This window comes from Phoca vitulina, unplaced genomic scaffold (assembly GCF_004348235.1).
Source record: "Phoca vitulina isolate PV1807 unplaced genomic scaffold, GSC_HSeal_1.0 scaffold31, whole genome shotgun sequence".
NCBI lineage: Eukaryota > Metazoa > Chordata > Mammalia > Carnivora > Phocidae > Phoca > Phoca vitulina.
This window is the reverse complement of record NW_022589734.1, coordinates 1,113,553-1,133,601: the sequence shown is the minus strand read 5'-3', so window position 1 is coordinate 1,133,601 and position 20,049 is coordinate 1,113,553. Positions and strand designations below refer to the sequence as shown.

The 20,049-nt window shown below is 37.2% G+C and overlaps 1 protein-coding gene across 4 annotated transcripts in view; it reads left to right on the top strand.

Moving 5' to 3' along the window:
* Window positions 1-20,049, top strand: part of EXOC2 (exocyst complex component 2) — a 260,110-nt gene that overhangs the window by 160,022 nt on the left and 80,039 nt on the right. For all 4 annotated transcript variants that reach the window (XM_032424947.1, XM_032424944.1, XM_032424945.1 and 1 more), the window contains one exon: window positions 15,593-15,734. In XM_032424947.1, coding sequence (XP_032280838.1) covers window positions 15,593-15,734 — 142 coding nt within the window. The remainder of the gene's footprint in view (window positions 1-15,592; window positions 15,735-20,049) is intronic.

Genomic DNA, 20,049 nt, shown 5'->3' with positions numbered 1-20,049 from the left:
GTGATGGGTATTAAGGAGGACACGTACTGCATGGAACACTGGGTATTATACGAAAACAATGAATCATGGAACACTACATCAAAAACTAATGATGCTTTTGCTTTTTACTACTTAAGCATGGGCACAAGTGCTCAAGCACAGAGACACAGACTCACGCACATGAGAGTGGCTTACAACAGCTATAGGAGGCTTAATACCTCACCTGAAAAATACATGCTCTCCACTCTCTAATCCATGGATGTAGCAAAGTTGGACAAAAATGAGTGATGTGTAAATCAATGGAGTAGGTTTTTCTTGAGATGTTATACTTTGTTTTTATTTTTTCAAGTAAGCAGAAAAGGAAGAAATGAAGCAACCTTCTTATTAAAGGTTGGTTGGTTCTTGGGCAAAGGTTTATCAGATTTCTAAGTAAAACTAAGTAGAACCACTTTTACAGTTTTCTCAGTGCAAAAAATAAGAAAGATAATGATCTTGTTAATCTTATAATCAAAAAGTACTCTTGATGGATTGCATACTTTTTACAAATGATAGTTACGGTTTGTGAACTAGAAATGGATTTTTTTTTTCAAAGAATGAAAATGTCAAAGTGGGTGGCTCTGTCTTGTTTTCCTGCCTTTTCGTAAAGATTAATCATACTGATGAGAAATGTGACTTAAGGCTGTAGGGCCAAATGTTGAGTTTATTTCCAGAAATTTTTGTGTTGAGAATTGCAAAGGGCTCCCTTGCAGTAAAGAATTATTATTTGTAGAAAGTGAGCATTTTGTTTTTGTGCAGTAACAATAGTGACACAAATATATTTATTGAACAGTTTTTTTAGTCATTTAAAAATACATGAAATGATTAGGAATTGCATATAACAGAAGCAGTAAGTTTGGTTCTCTTTAGGTTTTTACAAAGTTATGAGTAGTAACTCTTGCTTCAGTTACATCATAAAGAAATAGAATGAAGTTGAAATACAAGTAGGCTTTGATATCCTTCCTAGTCTTGTTGATACCATTTTTTTTCAAAGATTTATTTATGTATTTGAGAGAGAGAGAGAGGGGGGGGAAGGGCAGAGAGAGAAAGTCTCAAGCAGACTCTGCTGAGTGGAGCCTGACCTAGGGCTTGATCCCATGACCCGAGATCATGACCTGGGCTGAAGCCAAGAGTTGGACTCCTAACTGATTGTGCCACCCAGGCGCCCCCCCCTTTAAAAAAAGATTTATTTATTTTAGAGACAGATATAGAGAGAGTTGTTGATATCATTTTGAAACCAAGGTAATATATTGGATCTGGAGGTAAAGCTTAGAATAAATGGTGGACTATTTTTTTTTTTTTTTTTTGCTAAAGATATCTGCCTTTTTTATTTTATTTTATTATGTTATGTTAGTCACCATACATTACATCATTAGTTTTTGATATAGTGTTCCATGATTCATTGTTTGTGTATAACACCCAGTGCTCCATGCAGTACGTGCCCTCTTTAATACCCATCACCAGGCAAACCTATCCCGCCATCCCCCTCCCCTCTAGAACCTGTTTATTTCTCAGAGTTCATAGTCTCTCATGGTTCGAATCCCCCTCTGATTTCCCTCCCTTCATTCTTCCCTTCCGGCTTTTTTTTTTTTCTTTTTAACATATAATGTATTATTTGTTTCAGAGGTACAGGTCTGTGATTCAACAGTCTTACACAATTCACAGTGCTCACCATAGCACTACCCTTCCCCATGTCTATCACCCACCCACCCCATCCCTCCCACCTCCTACCACTCCAGCAACCCTCAGTTTGTTTCCTGAGATTAAGAATTCCTCATATCAGTGAGGTCATATGATACATGTCTTTCTCTGACTTATTTCACTCAGCATAATACCCTCCAGTTCTATCCACGTCGTTGCAAATGGCAAGATTTCATTCCTTTTGATGTCTACATAATATTCCATTGTATATATATACCACATCTTCTTTATCCGTTCATCTGTTGATGGACATCTTGGCTCTTTCCATAGTTTGGCTATTGTGGACATTGCTGCTATAAACATCAGGGTGCACATACCCCTTCGGATCCCTACATTTGTATCTTTGGGGTAAATACCCAGTAGTGCAATTGCTGGGTCGTAGGGTAGCTCTATTTTCAACTTTTTGAGGAACCTCCATACTGTTTTCCAGAGTGGCTGCACCAGCTTGCATTCCCACCAACACTGTAGGAGAGTTCCCCTTTCTCTGCATCCCAGCCAACATCTGTCATTTCCTGACTTGTTAATTTTCGCCATTCTGACTGGTGTGAGGTGATATCTCATTTAGGTTTTGATTTGGATTTCCCTGATGCCGAGCGATGTTGAGCACTTTTCATGTGTCTGCTGGCCATTTGGATGTCTTCTTTGGAAAAATGTCTGTTCATGTCTTCTGCCCATTTCTTGATTGGATCATTTGTTCTTTGGTTAAGTTTCATAAGTTCTTTATAGATTTTGGATACTAGCCCTTTATATGCTATGTCATTTGCAAATAACTTCTCCCATTCTGTCGGTTGTCTTTTGGTTTTGTTGACTGTTTCCTTGGCAGTGCAAAAGCTTTTTATCTTGATAAAGACCCAATAGTTCATTTTTGCCCTTGCTTCCCTTGCCTTTGGCAATGTTTCTAGAAAGAAGTTGCTGCGGCTGAGGTCGAAGACGTTGCGGCCTGTGTTCTCCTTTAGCAATTTGATGGACTCCTGTCTCACATTTACGTCTTTCAACCATTTTGAGTCAATTTTTGTGTGCGGTGTAAGGACATGGTCCAGTTTCATTCTTCTGCATGTGGCTGTCCAAATTTCCCAACACCGTTTGTTGAAGAGACTGTCTTTTTTCCATTGGACATTCTTTCCTGCTTTGACGAAGATTAGTTGACCATAGAGTTGAGGGTCCATTTCTGGGCTCTCTATTCTGTTCCATTGATCTATGTGTCTGTTTTTGAGCCAGTACCATACTGTCTTGAGGATGACAGCTTTGTGATAGAGCTTGAAGTCCGGAATTGTGATGCCGCCAGCTTTGCTTTTCTTTTTCAACATTCCTCTGGCTATTTGGGGTCTTTTCTGGTTCCATACAAATTTTAGGATTATTTGTTCCATTTCTTTGAAAAAAGTTGATGGTCTTTTGATGGGGATTGCATTGAATGTGTAGATTGCTCTAGGTAGCATTGACATCTTCACAATATTAGTTCTTCCAATCCATGAGCATGGAACGTTTTTCCATTTCTTCGTGTCTTCCTTAATTTCTTTCATGAGTATTTTCATGAGTAGTTTTCTGAGTACAGATTCTTTGCCTCTTTGGTTAGATTTATTCCTAGGTATCTTATGGTTTTGGGTGCAATTGTGAATGGGATCGACTCCTTAATTTCTTTCTTCTGTCTTGTTGTCAGTGTATAGGAATGCCACTGATTTCTGTGCATTGATTTTATATCCTGCCACTTTACTGAATTCCTGTATGAGTTGTAGCAGTTTTGGGGTGGAGTCTTTGGGGTTTTCCACATAAAGTATCATATCATCTGCCAAGAGTGAGAGTTTGACTTCTTCTTTGCCAATTTGGATGCCTTTTATTTCTTTTTATTGTCTGATTGCTGTGGCTAGGACTTCTAATACTATGTGGAATAGCAGTGGTGATAGTGGACATCCCTGCTGTGTTCCTGACCTTAGGGGGCTCTCAGGTTTTCCCCATTGAGAATGATATTCGCTGTAGGTTTTTCATAGATGGCTTTTATTATTGAGATATGTACCCTCTATCTCTATACTCTGAAGAGTTTTGATCAAGAAAGGATGCTGTACTTTGTCAAATGCTTTTTCTGCATCTATTGAGAGGATCATATGGTTCTTGTTCTTTCTTTTATTAATGTATTGTATCACATTGATTGATTTGCAGATGTTGAACCAACCTTTCAGCCCAGGGATAAATCCCACTTGGTCGTGGTGAATAATCCTTTTAATGTACTGTTGGATCCTCTTGGCTAGTATTTTGGTGAGAATTTTTGCATCCATGTTCATCAAGGATATTGGTCTGTAATTCTGCTTTTAGCTGGGGTCTTTGTCTGGTTTGGGGATCAAGGTAATGGTGGCCTCATAAAACGAGTTTGGAAGTTTTCCTTCCATTTCTATTTTTTGGAACAGTTTCAGAAGAATAGGTATTAATTCTTCTTGAAATGTTTGGTAGAATTCCCCTGGAAAGCCATCTGGCCCTGGGCTTTTGTTTGTTGGGAGATTTTTGATGACTGCTTCAATTTCCTTAGTGGTTATGGGTCTGTTCAGGTTTTCTATTTCTTCTTGGTTCGGTGTTGGTAGTTGATACATCTCTAGGAATGCATCCATTTCTTCCAGATTATCTAATTTGCTGGCATAAAGTTGCTCATAATATGGTCTTAGAATTGTTTATATTTCTTTGGTGTTGGTTGTGATCTCTCCTCTTTCATTCATGATTTTATTTATTTGGGTCATTTTTCTTTTTGATAAGTCTGGCCAGGGGTTTATCAATCTTGTTAATTCTTTCAAAGAACCAGCTCCTAGTTTCGTTGATCTGTTCTACTGTTCTTTTGGTTTCTATTTCATTAATTTCTACTCTGACCTTTATTATTTCTCTTCTTCTGCTGGGTTTAGGCTTTATTTGCTGTTCTTTCTCCAGCTCCTTTAGGTGTAGGGTTAGGTTGTGTATTTGAGACCTTTGTTTCTTGAGAAAGGCTTGTATTGCTATATACTTTCCTCTTAGGACTGCCTTTGCTGCATCCCAAAGATTTTGAATAGTTGTGTTTTCATTTTCATTGGTTTCCATGAATTTTTTAAATTTTTCTTTAATTTCCTGGTTGACCCATTCATTCTTTAGTAGGATGTTCTTTAGCCTCCATGTATTTGAGTTCTTTCCGACTTTCCTCTTGTGATTGAGTTCTAGTTTCAACGCATTGTGGTGTGAAAATAGGCAGGGAATGCTCCCAGTCTTTTGGTACCAGTTGAGACCTGATTTGTGACTTAGGATATGATCTATTTTGGAGAATGTTCCATGGGCACTAGAGAAGAATGTGTATTCTGTTGCTTTAGGATGGAATGTTCTGAATATATCTGTGAAGTCCATTTGGTCCGGTGTATCATTTAAAGTCTTTATTTCTTTGTTGATCTTTTGCTTAGCTGATCTGTCCATTTCAGTGAGGGGGGTGTTAAAGTCCCCTACTATTATTGTATTGCTGTCGATGTGTTTCTTTGCTTTTGTTATTAATTGGCTTATATAATTGGCTGCTCCCATGTTAGGGGCATAGATATTTACAGTTGTTAGATCTTCTTGTTGGAGAGACCCTTTAAGTAGGATATAGTGTCCTTTCTCATCTCCTATTATAGTCTTTGTCTTAAAATCTAATTTGTCTGATATAAGGATTACCACCCCAGCTTTCTTTTGGTGTCCATTAGCATGGTAAATTGTTTTCCACCCCCTCACTTCCAATCGGGAGATGTGTTTGGGTCTAAAATGAGTCTCTTGCAGACAGCATATCAATGGGTCTTGTTTTTTTATCCAATCTGATAGCCTGTGTCTTTTGATTGGGGCATTTAGCCCATTTACATTCCGGGTAACTATTGAAAGATAGGAATTTAGTGCCATTGTATTGCCTATAAGGTGACTGTTACTGTATATTGTCTGTGTTCCTTTCTGGTCTATGTTACTTTTAGGCTCTCTCTTTGTTTAGAGGACCCCTTTCAATATTTCTTGTAGGACTGGTGTCATTTTTGCAAATTCCTTTAGTTTTTGTTTGTCCTGGAAGCTTTTTATCTCTCCTTCTATTTTCAATGACAGCCTAGCTGGATATAGTATTCTTGGCTGCATATTTTTCTCATTTAGTGCTCTGAATATATCCTGCCAGTCCTTTCTGGCCTGCCAGGTCTCTGTGGATAGGTCTGTTTCCAATCTAATGTTTTTACCATTGTAGGATACAGATCTCTTGTCCCGAGCTGCTTTCAGGATTTTCTCTTTGTCTCTGAGACTCGTAAGTTTTACTATTAAATGTCAGGGTGTTGACCTATTTTTATTGATTTTGAGGGGCTTCTCTGTGCCTCCTGGATTTTGATGCCTGTTTGGAAGTTCTCTGCTATAATTTGCTCCAACATACCTTCTGCCCCTCTCTCTCTTTCTTCTTCTGGGATCCCAGTTATTCTAATATTGTTTCGTCTCATGGTATCACTTATCTCTCGAATTCTGCCCTTGTGATCCAGTAGTTGTTCATCTCTCTTTGTCTCAGCTTCTTTATTTTCCATCATTTGGTCTTCGATATCACTAATTTTCTCTTCTGCCTCATTTATCCTAGCAGTTAGAGCCTCCATTTTTGATTGCACCTCATTAATGGCCTTTTTGATTTTGACTTGGTTAGGTTTTAGTTCTTTTATTTCTCCAGAAGGTGTTTCTCTAATATCGTCCATGCTTTTTTCAAGCCTAGCTAGTATCTTTAAAATTGTCATTCTGAACTCTAGTTCCGACATCTTACTAATGTCCGTATTGATTAGGTCCCTGGCAGTTGGTGCTGCCTCTTGTTCTTTTTTTTGTGGTGATTTTTTCCATCTTGTCATTTTGTCCAGAGAAGAATAGATGAATGAGACAACAAAATGCTAACAGGGTTACAATGACCCCAGAAATATATACACTAAACAAATCAGAAGAGACCTGATACCGGGGGGAAAGAAAGGGAAAGAAAGAAAAAAGAAAAAGAAAGAAAAAAAGATGAAAACAAAAACACAAAAAACAAAATATGATCAAATATGATCAGGCTGGTACATAGATCAGTGCCACACACTAGATTTTGGGCATATTTTGGTCTACTAGAAGAAAGTGCCTCTGAAAATTTTAAAGAAAGTAAAACTTATATATGTTCAAAAATAGGGGTTAATACAATGAAGGGATGGAATATGAGTGTAAAGATGAAAATTATAGAAGATTTTATAAAAGGAATTGATAAGAAGTTGGTTGAAAAAAGAAAGATGAGGATTTAAAAAAAAAAATGGGGAGAGAATGTGATCAGCCAGGAGACTAGAACAAAGCCATACACTAGAGATTCAGGGTATATTTTCGTCTGTTAGAAGAAACTGTATCTCAAAATTTTAAAGAGAGAACAACTTATATATATATATACTAAATATAAGGTTCACTACTATGAAGGCATAGAATATGACTCTAAAAATGAAAAATAAAAAAGATTTTTTAAAAAAGGGATTATGATGTTGGTGGAAAAAGGGAAAAAGAAAAATGCAAAAAAAGAAGTTAAAAAAAATTTAACTTTAAAAGACTAAAGAATCATGGAAAAAAAGCCATGAATTCTATGTGCCATATTCCCCTAGCGCTGGAGTTCTGCCGTTCTCATTGATCGGTAAACTTGGTCTTGGCTGGCTGTTCTTGCTGATCTTCTGGGGGAGGGGCCTGTTGCCGTGGTTCCCAAATGTCTTTGCCAGAGGCGGAATTGCCCCACCCTTGCCAGGTCCAAGCTAAGTAATCTGCTCAGGTTTGCTTTTGGGAGCTTTTGTTCCCTGCAAGCTTTCTGTACAGCGTTGGAGGACGAGAGTGAAAATGGCGGCCTCCCAGTCTCCACCCGGAGGAGCCAAGAACTTGGGGCCCCACTCCTCAGTGAGCCCCCAGAGAAAAGCAGTCAGTCACTCCCATCTCCCTGGTCTCCGCCCACACCCGGCCAGTGACTCAACGTTTCTGTCTTGGCTCACGACCCCGTTTGCAGTCTCCAAGCCCAGCAGATCCCTGCAGTGTGCTCCCGCTCTGCTCCTCCTGGGGGAGGAAGGGGAGTCTCCCCGGATCTGCCAATTTTTGGGTCCCTGCTGGAAGAGCAGTGGCCCAACTGTGCTGCGGATCACAGTTTATGGCAACCCCGAGCTGAGAGCCCACTCCTTGGCTCCTTCCCTGCAGCCGGATCCCCGCTCTGATACCTCGCACCTCTGCCACACTCAGGTATCCCCGGTCTTTCTGTGACCCCGAGGGTCCTGAGACCACACTGTCCCAGCGAGGGTTCCACCCCCGACTTAGTCACTGGAACGACATTCCTCAGCAGAGCCAACTTCTAAAAGTTCCGATTTTTTGCTCTGCTGCTGTATCACTTGCCAGTAGCGGCTGATGGAGGCCCCCTCCCCCACTGTCGGTCTTCCTGAATATCGCCTCGGATTCACTTCTCCACACGTCCTACCTTCCAGAAAGTGGTCGCTTTTCTGTTCAGAGAGTTGCTGCTATTCTTTTCTTCATTCTCCTGTTGAGTTCTTATGTGTTTAGAATGGTTTGATCCCTATCTAGCTGAATTCCTGGGACCAGATGAAATTTAGGTCGCCTACTCCTCCGCCATCTTGCTCCTCCTTCTGTATTTTCTAATTTTAATTGTGAGTTTTTCTTTGACACACAGCTATATAGGAGTGTGCTTTTAAATTTCCAAATTATGGGTGGGTGGGTGGGTAGCAATTAGTTTCCATGTTGGGAATTAGTTTTCTCTTTGTTAGAGATTTCTAATTTATTTATGCTGAGGTCAAGGAATGTCATGTTTTTGACTTTGTTGAGACTTGCTTTCCAGGCTGATACATGATGAGTTTCTTAAATGTTCTCCCTTGCTTGAAGATACTACGTCCTTTAGTTTTGAATACCACATTCCATGTATGATAGATGAAGTTTGTGAATTTTGTTGTTCAGTCTTCTATATCCATTACTTTTGTGTGTTTTGGTCTTTAATTTGTCAATTACTGAGAGATATATATTAAAGTCTTTCTTTGGCTGCTTTTTAGATGTTTTTTATTTTGTCTCTAATATTTCATAGTTCCACCATAATGTGTCTCTTGGTGTATTTTGTTGGCCTTTTTTCCCAACTGATTGATATCTTTAATCAGGTCTAGAAAATCTCAGCTCTTACCTCTTTCAATATTTATTCTTTCCTATTCACTCTTTTCTCTCCTTCAAGACCTCCTTTGGGATATATGTTAGACCTTCTCACTCTGTTCTCCACATCTCTTATATTTTTCGTTCATGTTTCCCCTACCCATCTTTAATTCTCTGTAATGATTCAGAATAATTCATTCAGCTCTTTTTCACATTGACTTTTTCTTCATTTGTATCTTATCTTGTTGAAATTTGCTGTCTTTTGCCATTTTATTCCAGTTCTTTTTCATTTCCAGAAACTTTGGTTTTTGTTACTAAGTAAAGGAAAATGATTAACTTACTCTGGAATGGTATAATTTCAAATATCAGTGTAGGAGGTAGTGGCAGTAAAGTTTTTCCATGCCCCTTAGATCGTTCTATGTAGGTCGCCAAATCACATACAGTCTATAGTCAAATAAAAGACTATCCCTATTAAGAAGAAGATTGGAGCAGTTATGAGAAGCCTCAATAATGAGATGTGAGACAGTTAAGTTGATTATAAAAAATTCACAGAAAAAGAAAAGTTCGGGGAATGATAAAGATTAGTACTAAGTCACCAGGTTAGAATCACAGTGGAAGGTGAGGGAAGTGAGGAATGATGGCTCTCACTAAGTGCTAGAGACATTGTCTGTCTTTCTATTTCAGGGTGACAGTATATCCTGTTTTATACTGTTTTTGTTTTGTTTTGTTTTAATAGTGCCACCTCTACCAGGGATTAAGAGTTTATTTTTAAAAATTAATTATTTACTTGGCATTTATTTTGTCCACATTTGACAAGTTATGTTTCAATAACACAAAGTAATGTCAGTTTGCCATTTGTCTGGCCATCCATTTGTAAAAAATTTTAAAAAGTATATTAATTTGACTGAATCCATATTCACTTGGATAGATGTTCTAATTATAGTTTGATGATTTTGTTTCCATAGAGGTCACTCAGTTCAATGTACTCTTTCTGTCATCTTTGAAATGAAATTAATTTAAAAAATTTTTTTTTCTTTCTCAGAAACATACTTTTTAAGAAGCATTTTCAACAAAAAGTTTTTAAAATAGTAAATTAGAAAATATAAATTTGGAACATTAAAATTAATGATTTTTTCTTTAACTGTTTTGAGTGAGTTGAAGACAACTGTATAGAAATTGAGGAGATGAGACATCTACTTAGGTGTGTGTTTTTCAGCACCTGTCTGGCATGCACACTTGCTGCTATACAGGTCAGGCTGTATGTTGTCAGAATATCTTTTGATATGTATATTGCTGCCTAAGAAGATATAATGATAAATTATCATCAGTATTATTTGCTCCTGCATCTGAAATGCTACCTCCTAATGTATTCTATATTTCTGTAAATTATTACCAACTACTTGAAGTACTTTAAAAGGTGCTCCTCAGTTTTCATATGTAGGAATTTAGTGAGTACATCTATTTCTGATTGCATAATTACTGAATTAGCACCTTTTTTTCCTTAAGAAAGCCTTTCTCAGTGCCCTTAGAAGTACCCCATAAGCACTCCCTCTCTGCCTTAACAGCGATGTTCTTTGAACATTTTATCAGTGTTTCCTTGCCTTTCTTCCCTACTAGACTGTGATTTCCTAGAATTTTTTTTTTCATTTAACTTTCATTCATCACTATTAGATAGTGCTTTAATGAACAGACCTTATCCTTGCATAGTAGGGGTCAAGCAAACTTAGCTAACATCTGTATTCATTAGCTAGTGTGAGCAAGGCTTTAGTGAAAATTGGGCATGTTGAAATAAATAATAATAATATAATAATGATAGCTGAGGGAATTTATGATGTACTTTAAATGTACTACATAAGTTTCATAAATTATCTTTTTTGAATTCTTAGAACAAAGTTTATGAGGTACTCTTGACCTTCATTCTGCTTTGTCAGACATTAATACTGCCACTCCATTCTCTGTTTCATTTGCCTAGTATCTGTCTGCCCATTCATTTATTTTCAACCATTTTTTTTAAAAATTAGAGAATGAATTACATACAGTAAAACACAAATCTTCAGTGTACAAATAGGTGACTTTTAATGCATATATACATCCCAGTATCCACCACCTTCCTCAAGATATATTTCCCTCATGCCCCATTCCAGTCAGTAGGCACCCTTCTCACCACTCTTTTGATTTCTGTCAGCATACATTAGTCTTGCCTGTTCTTTAACTTCATGGAAAATGGAACCATACAGTTAGTAATCTTTTGTGTCTAGCTGCTTTTTGCTTCACCTTAGTAATTTTGAGATTCATCCAAATTGTTGTGTTTAGAAGTAATTTGTTTTCTTTTATTGCTGAGTTTGGATAACTCAGATTTGTTTAATCAGCCTCATGGTAACAGACACTGGATTTTTTCCAGTTTAAGGTTGTTGTTTTGTTTTAAGATTTTATTTATTTATTTGGCAGAGAAAGAGCACAAGCAGGGAGAGTGTCAAGCAGAGGGAGAGGGAGAAGCAGGCTCACTGCTGAGCAGGGAGCCCAATGCAGGGCTCATTCTCAAGACTCTGAGATCGTGACCTGAGCCAAAGGCAGACGCTCAACCCACTGAGCCACCCAGGCACCCCAGTTTAAGGTTTTTAGGAATAAACTTTTTGTGAACATCGCTGTGAAAGTCTTTTGTGGACATTTGTACTCTCTCATCTTGGAATTGCTGGTCAATGGAATAAGTTAATTAGGAATTCTGAATAGTTTTCCAGAGTGCGTACCTCATTTTATTTCTCATTTTATACCAGTGTATGAGTATTCCAGTTGCTCCATGTTGTCCTTACGAACACTTAATGTTATCATTCTTTTTTATTTTAGCCAATTCTGTTGCTTTCATTGGCTTACTCTGATAAAATGATGTTAAGCCCTTTTTCTTACAGATTTACATACTCATATTCAGATATTTTCTTTTTGGAAGTGCCTCTTCAATTCATTTGCCTATGTTTTACTTGGACTGTTTACCTTTCTATTAGTGATTTTTGGAAATCTGTACATGAGTTCTTTGTCAGATATATATTTTTCCTCCCAGTCTCTGGCTTGCTGTTTTGTTTTTACAATGCTGTCTTTTGAGTAGAAATTTTTAAATCTGACGAGATATAATTTATCATTTTTAAAAATGTTTAATGCCTTTTTTGTCCTGTCAAAATCTTTACTGCTCCAGTATCCTGAATACTTTTTTCCCAGAGGCTTTGTAGTTTTAGCTGTTACATTCAGGTCTGTGATCTGTCTTTTATTAAGTATTGTGTTAATATTGTGCTATTGGTATACATATATTATTATAGCTTTAGAGTATGTCTTGAAAAGACAGTTTTACTAATTTCATGATGTTTTTTGCTTACTATATTGCATGGACTGGGATCTCTAGTACAGTCTTAAGTGGTGGGAGGGGATATTTATCAAGTCCTTTTTTTTGTCATCTATTAAAAGAATTCCACTTCTTTATAACATATTCTTTTTATTTACTTGTAGGTTCAATTTGCCAATAGTTTAAGATTTTTATGTTTTTGTTCATGAGTGCTATTGGTTTATAATTTTCTTTTATTGCAATATTCTTGTCAGGTTTTGACATCAGGTTTTGCTTATTTCATTAAAAAAAGTAGGAAATGTTCTCAGGCTCTGTTTCTTTCTTTCTTTCTTTCTTTCTTTCTTTCTTTCTTTCTTTCTTTTTCTTTCTTTCTTTCTTTCTTTCTTTTTCTTTCTTTCTTTCTTTCTTTCTTTCTTTCTTTCTTTTCTTTCCTTTCTTTCTTTCTTCTTTCTTTCTTTCTTTCTTTCTTTCTTTCTTTCTTTCTTTTCTTTCTTTCTTTCTTTCTTTCTTCTTTCTTTTCTTTCTTTCTTTCTTTCTTTCTTTCTTTCTTTCTTTCTTTCTTCTTTCTTTCTTTTCTTTCTTTCTTTCTTTCTTTCTTTCTTTCTTTCTCTCTCTCTCTCTCTCTTTCTTTCTTTCTTTCTTCTCTTTCTTCTCTTTCTTTTCTTTTTTTTCCTCTTTCTTTCTTTCTTTCCTTTTTATTATGTTAGTCACCATACAGTATATCATTAGTTTTTGATGTAGTGTTCCATAATTCATTGTTTGCATATAACATCCAGTGGTCCATGCAATACTCGCCCTCCTCAATACCCATCACTGGGCAAACCCATCCCTCCCACCCCCCTCCCCTCTAAAACCCTCAGTTTGTTTCCTGGAGTCCATAGTCTCTCATGGTTCATCTCCCCCTCTGATTTTCCCCCCTTCATTTTTCCCTTCCTTCTCCTAATGTCCTCCATGCTATTCCTTATGTTCCACAAATAAGTGAAACCATATGATAATTGACTTTCTCTGCTTGACTTATTTCACTTAGCATATTCTCCTCCAGTCCAATCCATGTTGATGTAAAAGTTGGGTATTCATCCTTTCTGATGGCTGAGTAATATTCCATTGTATATATGGACCACATCTTCTTTATCCATTCGTCTGTTGAAGGGCATCTCGGCTCTTTCCACCGTTTGGCTATTGCGGACATTGCTGCTATGAACATTGGGGTGCATATGGCCTTTCTTTTCACTACATCTGTGTCTTTGGGGTAAATACCCAGGATTGCAATTGCTGGGTCATAGGGTAGCTCTATTTTTAATTTTTTGAGGCACCTCCACACTGTTTTCCAAAGTGTGGTTGTATCAACTTGCATTCCCACCAACAGTGTAAGAGGGTTCCCCTTTCTCCACAACTTCTGCAACATTTGTTGTTTCTTGCCTTGTCAATTTTTGCCATTCTAACTGGTGTAAGGTGGTATCTCAGTGTGGTTTTGATTTGAATTTCCCTGATGGCTAGTGATTTGGAACATTTTTTCATGTGTCTGTTAGCCATTTGTTTGTTTTCTTTGGAGAGGTGTCTGTTCATGTCTTCTGCCCATTTTTTGACTTGATTATTTGTTTTTTGGGTGTTGAGTTTGAGAAGTTTTTTATAGATCCTGGATATCAGCCCTTTATCTGTAGTGTCATTTGCAAATATCTTCTCCCATTCCGTGGGTTGCCTCTTTGTTTTGTTCACTGTTTCTTTTGCTGTGCAGAAACTTTTTATCTTGATGAAGTCCCAAAAGTTCATTTTCACTTTTGTTTCCCTTGCCTTTGGAGATGTGTTCTCAGGCTCTGTTCTGTGAAAAAGTTTGTGTGTGAAATTTCTTCCTTAAATGCTTATGTGAAAGCATTAGAGGATATGTGTAACATTTTTAGAAATTGTGTTTTTCAGTTTCCTCTATATTATCAAACTTACTGACATAAAACTGTAATAACCCCTTAAACAACCCACTTTTGGCATTGGTGCTTTTCTTTGAGTTTAATTTTCTCTTTTTCTAGTATTAGTATTTCATTTTTGGATGCCTCCTCTCTTTCAAGTATTAGTATTTTATTTCACGTGTCTAGAGTATCTCTAATCATCTAAGTTTATGTTTCTCAATATTAAAGAAAGAGTGGGATGAAGGAGAACTCAAAAGTTCACTGCCTGCTACTCTTATCCTCAGTTGTTCATCCTTTTCAGTCTGATGTATTTATTTTTAGGATACAGCCCTTTGTCAAGTACATGAGTGATAAATATTCTTTGAATCCTTGTATAACCAAAAATATGTTTCTTAGACTCTGTTAAGTGAATGACATCTTGGCTCAATATAGGATTCTTGGGTTGAATTCCTTTTATTCCTGTGGATATTATTCCAGTGACTTTAAGTTCCAGTGCTGCATCTGAGAAATCTGATGTCCGACTGATTCTTCTTTGTAATTCATTTTTTTAAGCTGGAAGCTTAAAAATTTTTTCTCTCTCTTTTTTAATTATTTAGAAATTAGGCACTTTAACAGTTTTGCAGTGTCTCATAAATCTAGCCTAGAACCCAGCAAACCTGTTTGTTCAAATTGCAGTCAGTCTTTAGATCCAGAAATTTTATTCCTATTCTGTTGCTTGTTTAATTATTATCTCTTCTGTGGCAGTTCATATTCTTCTACTTGAATTTCTGTTTCCTTTCATATAAGAGTTCCTGGGTCTATCTTCTAAGTCTCTTCCTTCATAATTTCCACCTCTTTACATTGTTACTCTCTGTCTTGAAGTACTTGTTGCACTTAATTTCGGTCTCCGTAGTGACCATTGGTTCCTCCAATTAAACTACTCAGTTGTTAGCTTTGAAAATCATGTGTGTTCTCTCCATGAAGTCTTGTTTTGTATTGTACACTAGTCTCCTTAGAGGTTTTCATTATTTTTCTAAGTTCAAGTTGTTGTTTGTCTTTTCTACAGCTGAATTTCACTGCATGACATATATTCTTGTTTATAGATCCTAGACTATATGGTATAGAAGCAGACACCAGTAGTCCACTGCAGAGGCCCCTGTGCTCACAGACTCTTTATTCCCAAATTTAGGACTCTGCCCACCTACTCTGCAACTTCTTGGCCTCTTGAGCGCCAGTGAGACCAGGCATAGACTTGTAGGACTGAGGCTACCTTCCCCATTCTGTTCTACTTCCACTACCAGCAGGAACTCACAGTTCACGTGGGCTGAACTTTCTATGTGTAGTCCATACATGGGGATTAATTCCTATTAAATAAGCTGTGTTCAGAAAATGGTCTTCGTTACTGAAAAATAAATAAAATAAAAATCATTTTTTTCTGTAGGAAAATTGATAGGTACTTTTAAAATATGCTGAAGTATTTATATTATTTTACTTTTTCCCTCATGCGCAAATAAAAAACTCATAGTTATTCTTTATTATGTGTTTATAGGTTAGCATGGCCTCATTGAAAGAATTAGACCAAAGACTCTTTGAAAATTACATTGAGTTGAAAGCAGATCCTATCGTGGGCTCCTTGGAACCTGGAATTTATGCAGGCTATTTTGATTGGAAAGACTGCCTGCCTCCAACAGGTAAATGGTTTCAAGTTACTGAAGTTCTCTAAAAGTAGTCCAGTGCATCTAGAGTAATAAATACGGATTTTATCAATTAGTGTATTCTTAAAATGCTTTTTTTTAATTCATATTTTTCCCATTAGTTTGATTTTAACTTTTTACTAGCTTAAACCCATTTTTTTTTAAAGATTTTATTTATTTGACAGAGAGATAGAGAGAGAGCACAAGTAGGCAGAGTGGCAGGCAGAGGGAGAGGGAGAAGCAGGCTCTCTGCTGAGCAGGGAGCCGGACGTGGGGCTCGATCCCAGGACCCCAGGATCATGACCTGAGCTGAAGGCAGCCGCTTAACCGACTGAGCCACCTAGGCGCCCCACCCGTTTTTGATAGTTTGGAATTTAGTGTACCTTTTATTATTCAAACTTAAGGCTTAAAATTATTCTTAAATTCCAGAAAATAATTAATTATACCTTAAAATATTTGATCATTTTAGTAATGCATATTTGCTTCCCAGGATATGTCTTTATTGCATAGATAGAATAGACTATGAGTGACAGTTTTATACAATGACTTTGTGACTATCATCAAGAAATTTACATAAGAAATTTGGTCACTTCTGTATAAGACCTAATTATTAATGTTGACAAGGTGAAAGATAGAAGAAAAATGTGTAGGAGTATGATTATTACAGTAATTTAGCAAAGAAAATTGAACCACAGAAGGATGACTGACACAGTTCCAGTATTATCTCGTGACATCAAATGAAAGTCACTTAAATCACTTCATAATATGTATTTTAAAAATAACTATTGCTTGCTGAATCAAATAAACTTTTTGATGGATCAGATAGTTATTCCTTTGTATGAAATAGTGTGGAATACATAGAACCAAGCTCCCTAGTAACATTTTTATCTAGAAGTAGTCTTATATAGAAATGGTCTTGTTTATATAAGACATAGATTCTTTTTTTTTTTTTTTAAGATTTTTATTTATTTGACAGAGAGAAAGACAGCCAGAGAGGGAACACAAGCAGGGGGAGTGGGCAGAGGGAGAAGCAGGCTTCCTGCAGAGCAGGGAGCCCGATGTAGGGCTCGATCCCAGCACCCCGGGATCATGACCTGAGCCGAAGGCAGACGCTTAACGACTGAGCCACCCAGGCCCCCCTAGACATAGATTCTTTTGGGATGTATATGTAGGTGTACAGTGAATTGTTAACAGGCTTGAGTTAATCTTCACTGTTTTACCTAATTGCTTTAAACACTTTTTTTTTAGTTGTGTAACGCTTTTATTAGATGGTGATAAAATTGTTTAATCTTTAAACACCTTTGGGTTTTTATTGTGTAGTGTTCACTTTAGGTGAACAATATAGTGATGCCATAAATCAAAACTAAAAACCAAAATTATGAAATTAAAGCTATTTTATGTGACCACAGGTATTTTATTTTCTGAAATCACAGCCATTATAGTCATCTGAGGCTTTCTACGTACATGTGGCCATAATTAATCTTTTTTTCCTTAAATTCTGTTACTTTTCTATATACATACTTACTATGTCCAAACTGGGTTATAGTTCATATCTCAAATATATCCTTTTAAAGTTTAAGTCAGATCCTATTTGTATCTTAAGATCCTTGCAATATCTTCCTATTAAACTTAAGTAAAATGTGCAATGCCGTGCAGGGTAGGCTCCAGTCTGGTGCCCTGGCACTTTGCCCGCCACTCACGAGTACACCCATGGCCTCTCTCCAGCTACACCTTAGCATAGTGAGCCTTTTTCTTGCCCAAACTTTCCAAGTTCTTCCACCTTACCTCTTCAAGCCTGTTTTTTCCTTTGCTTAGGCAGTAATTCTCCTTTATCTTCATAGGACTGACTCCCTTTTGTCATTTAGGTCTTAAACTTAAGTATCACCATACCAGCCACCAACCTGAAGAAATGACATGGCCAATGGACAATTGGCATGGTGTTTTAAATTTTAACCTGTGAAAAGTACTCATTTTATTTGTAAAGTAATTACTTAAAAGAGAGAGTGCTATACATGTGGTTCTAGCACTGGCCTTTATACTGGTTGAACTTATTAAAGCTAAATCCATGAGGTCATAGTTAGTGGCTTGATTACCACTTTAAGTGAACAAACATGACTTTTAACAATAAATTATCATTCTCAAGATCACTCAATAGCATCTGGAGCTTTTGATCTACAATCCCTTTTTCAAAACTCTTGGGCCCAGATGACTTTTGGAATTTCAGTATTTTTGGATTTTAGAAGGATATATGGCCATATATGGCATGTGCCATATATTATGTTATATTCCCAGCAAGGATTTCTGCAGGGAAACATGAATTCTTAGACGAGGAGTGATAATCAGTATCCTTAATCAGGTCAGGTGAGAAAATGCCACCAGAAGAGTTCATCATAAATTTGCAAATTCACGAACAGAAAATTTTGCCTCCTGAATTCTGTATCATCAATATCTAAACTACTGCTTGGTACCTAATGCCTGCTCAGTAAATACTTGTTCAGTAACTGCACCAGTGACCCCTTTATAGCTCCCACAGGTGCCTCTGTAGTGTCTTCGCTGCCCGGTCATCAATTCCCTGGCTGGCCTGTGCATGCTTCAGGGCCCATCTCTGAAACAAGTGGTTTGTCTGGCAAGTCTTCCTCCCATCAACCCTGACAGGATTGTTTTTTTTTTTTTTTCTGAATCCCTATTACACCTTTTAACCTCTCTCACAATTCTTTAGTACATATACATAATATTACATATTTTTTGTTACCTGTCTTTTATTGCCCCATTTTGGGAGCATTTTTAAACAAAGATGTGTGGAGATTTCTTTTCACATTTGTAGACTTCAATTATTTTTTTTTATAGAGCAGTGACTGGAAGTTTCAGAATTCCAAGGGATAGATATCAAAAGGGTTTTTCTTTTTATTTTTTTAAAGATTTTACTTATTTGAGAGAGATACAGAGACAGTGACAGAGATGGAGAGAGCACAGATGGGGAGGAGAGGGAGAAGCAGGAGCCTGACGTGGGGCTCGATTCCAGGACCCTGGGATCATGATCTGATCTGAAAGCAGCCGCTTAACTGAGCCATCCAGGTGCTCCTCAGAAGGGTTTTTCAATAAAATCTCTTTATTTTCTATTCAAGGTATTAATGCACAATACTCCAATATTGCCCCTACTGTTCTTAGACCAGTGCTGGTGAACTAAATGTCACTGCCCTGTCCTTTCTCCCCAGTCTTAGAAGAACTAGACAAAAAGAGCTGAGCTCTCTGGACCAGCCTGATTCCTGCTTCTCCCTTGACTGGCCTGCCTCCACCTTCTGTCTAAAATGGCTGAGAAGGATGGCATCCAGTGACCACTTTTCCTTTCTTATTTGGGGCACTTCCCCTTGTGTATATGTATAAAATTATCTCATGGGAAAAGAAAAGCCTTAGTTTTGCTGTGCCAAGCTTTGTGGAAGTAATTTAGCAATCCCAGATATTCAGAAATAAAGGAGTTGTTACGTGGCAGGCCATGCAGGTGCAAACACATACACACACCTGCACACATATGCACACATTTATGTACATCCTAAGTTTTAAGTGTCTTATAGACAGATGGTTTCAGTTATTTGTGTCCTCATAACATCTGACTCAGTGCCTTGCATATAATTATCACTTACTACTTGTGGTTCTAATTTTCTAGATTTCAACCATCTTAAGATAACTAAATTATTATAATCTCTTGAGAGTCTGTGGGTAAGGCTAGAACATTAGGCACTAAACCAGCAGTGTGGTCACTCTAACTCTAAATCACAATCCCCACAATAACTCCCCATCACTCTTCTCTTTGCAACCCAGCTTTTAAAAAGTTGTCTTCCCTCAAAGATTCCATGCTAGATAGCTCTATGTTATTGTGTCACTTGATCTCTCATCCTGAGAAGTCTGCTCTCATCCCCCCATTGAGACTATTCTCACTGAAGCCACTTCTGATGCCATACATTTGACCCTTGAACAACATGGGTTTGAACTGTGCAGTTCCACTTATATGTGGATTTTGTTAATACAGCACAGCACTGTAAATGTATTTCCTTTTCCTTATTTCCTTAATAACATTTTCTTTTCTCTAGCTTACTTTATTGCAAGAATATAGTATATAAAACATAGAACATACAAAATATGTGTTAATCGACTGTTTATGTTATTGGTAAGGCTTCTGGTCAGCAGTAGGCTATTAGTAGTTAACTTTTGGGGGAGTCAGAGTTACATGTGGATTTACAGTTGTGCAGGGGTCAGCACCCCAATCCCCGCATTGTTCAAGGGTCAGCTGTAGTTGGGAATCTGTGATGCATTC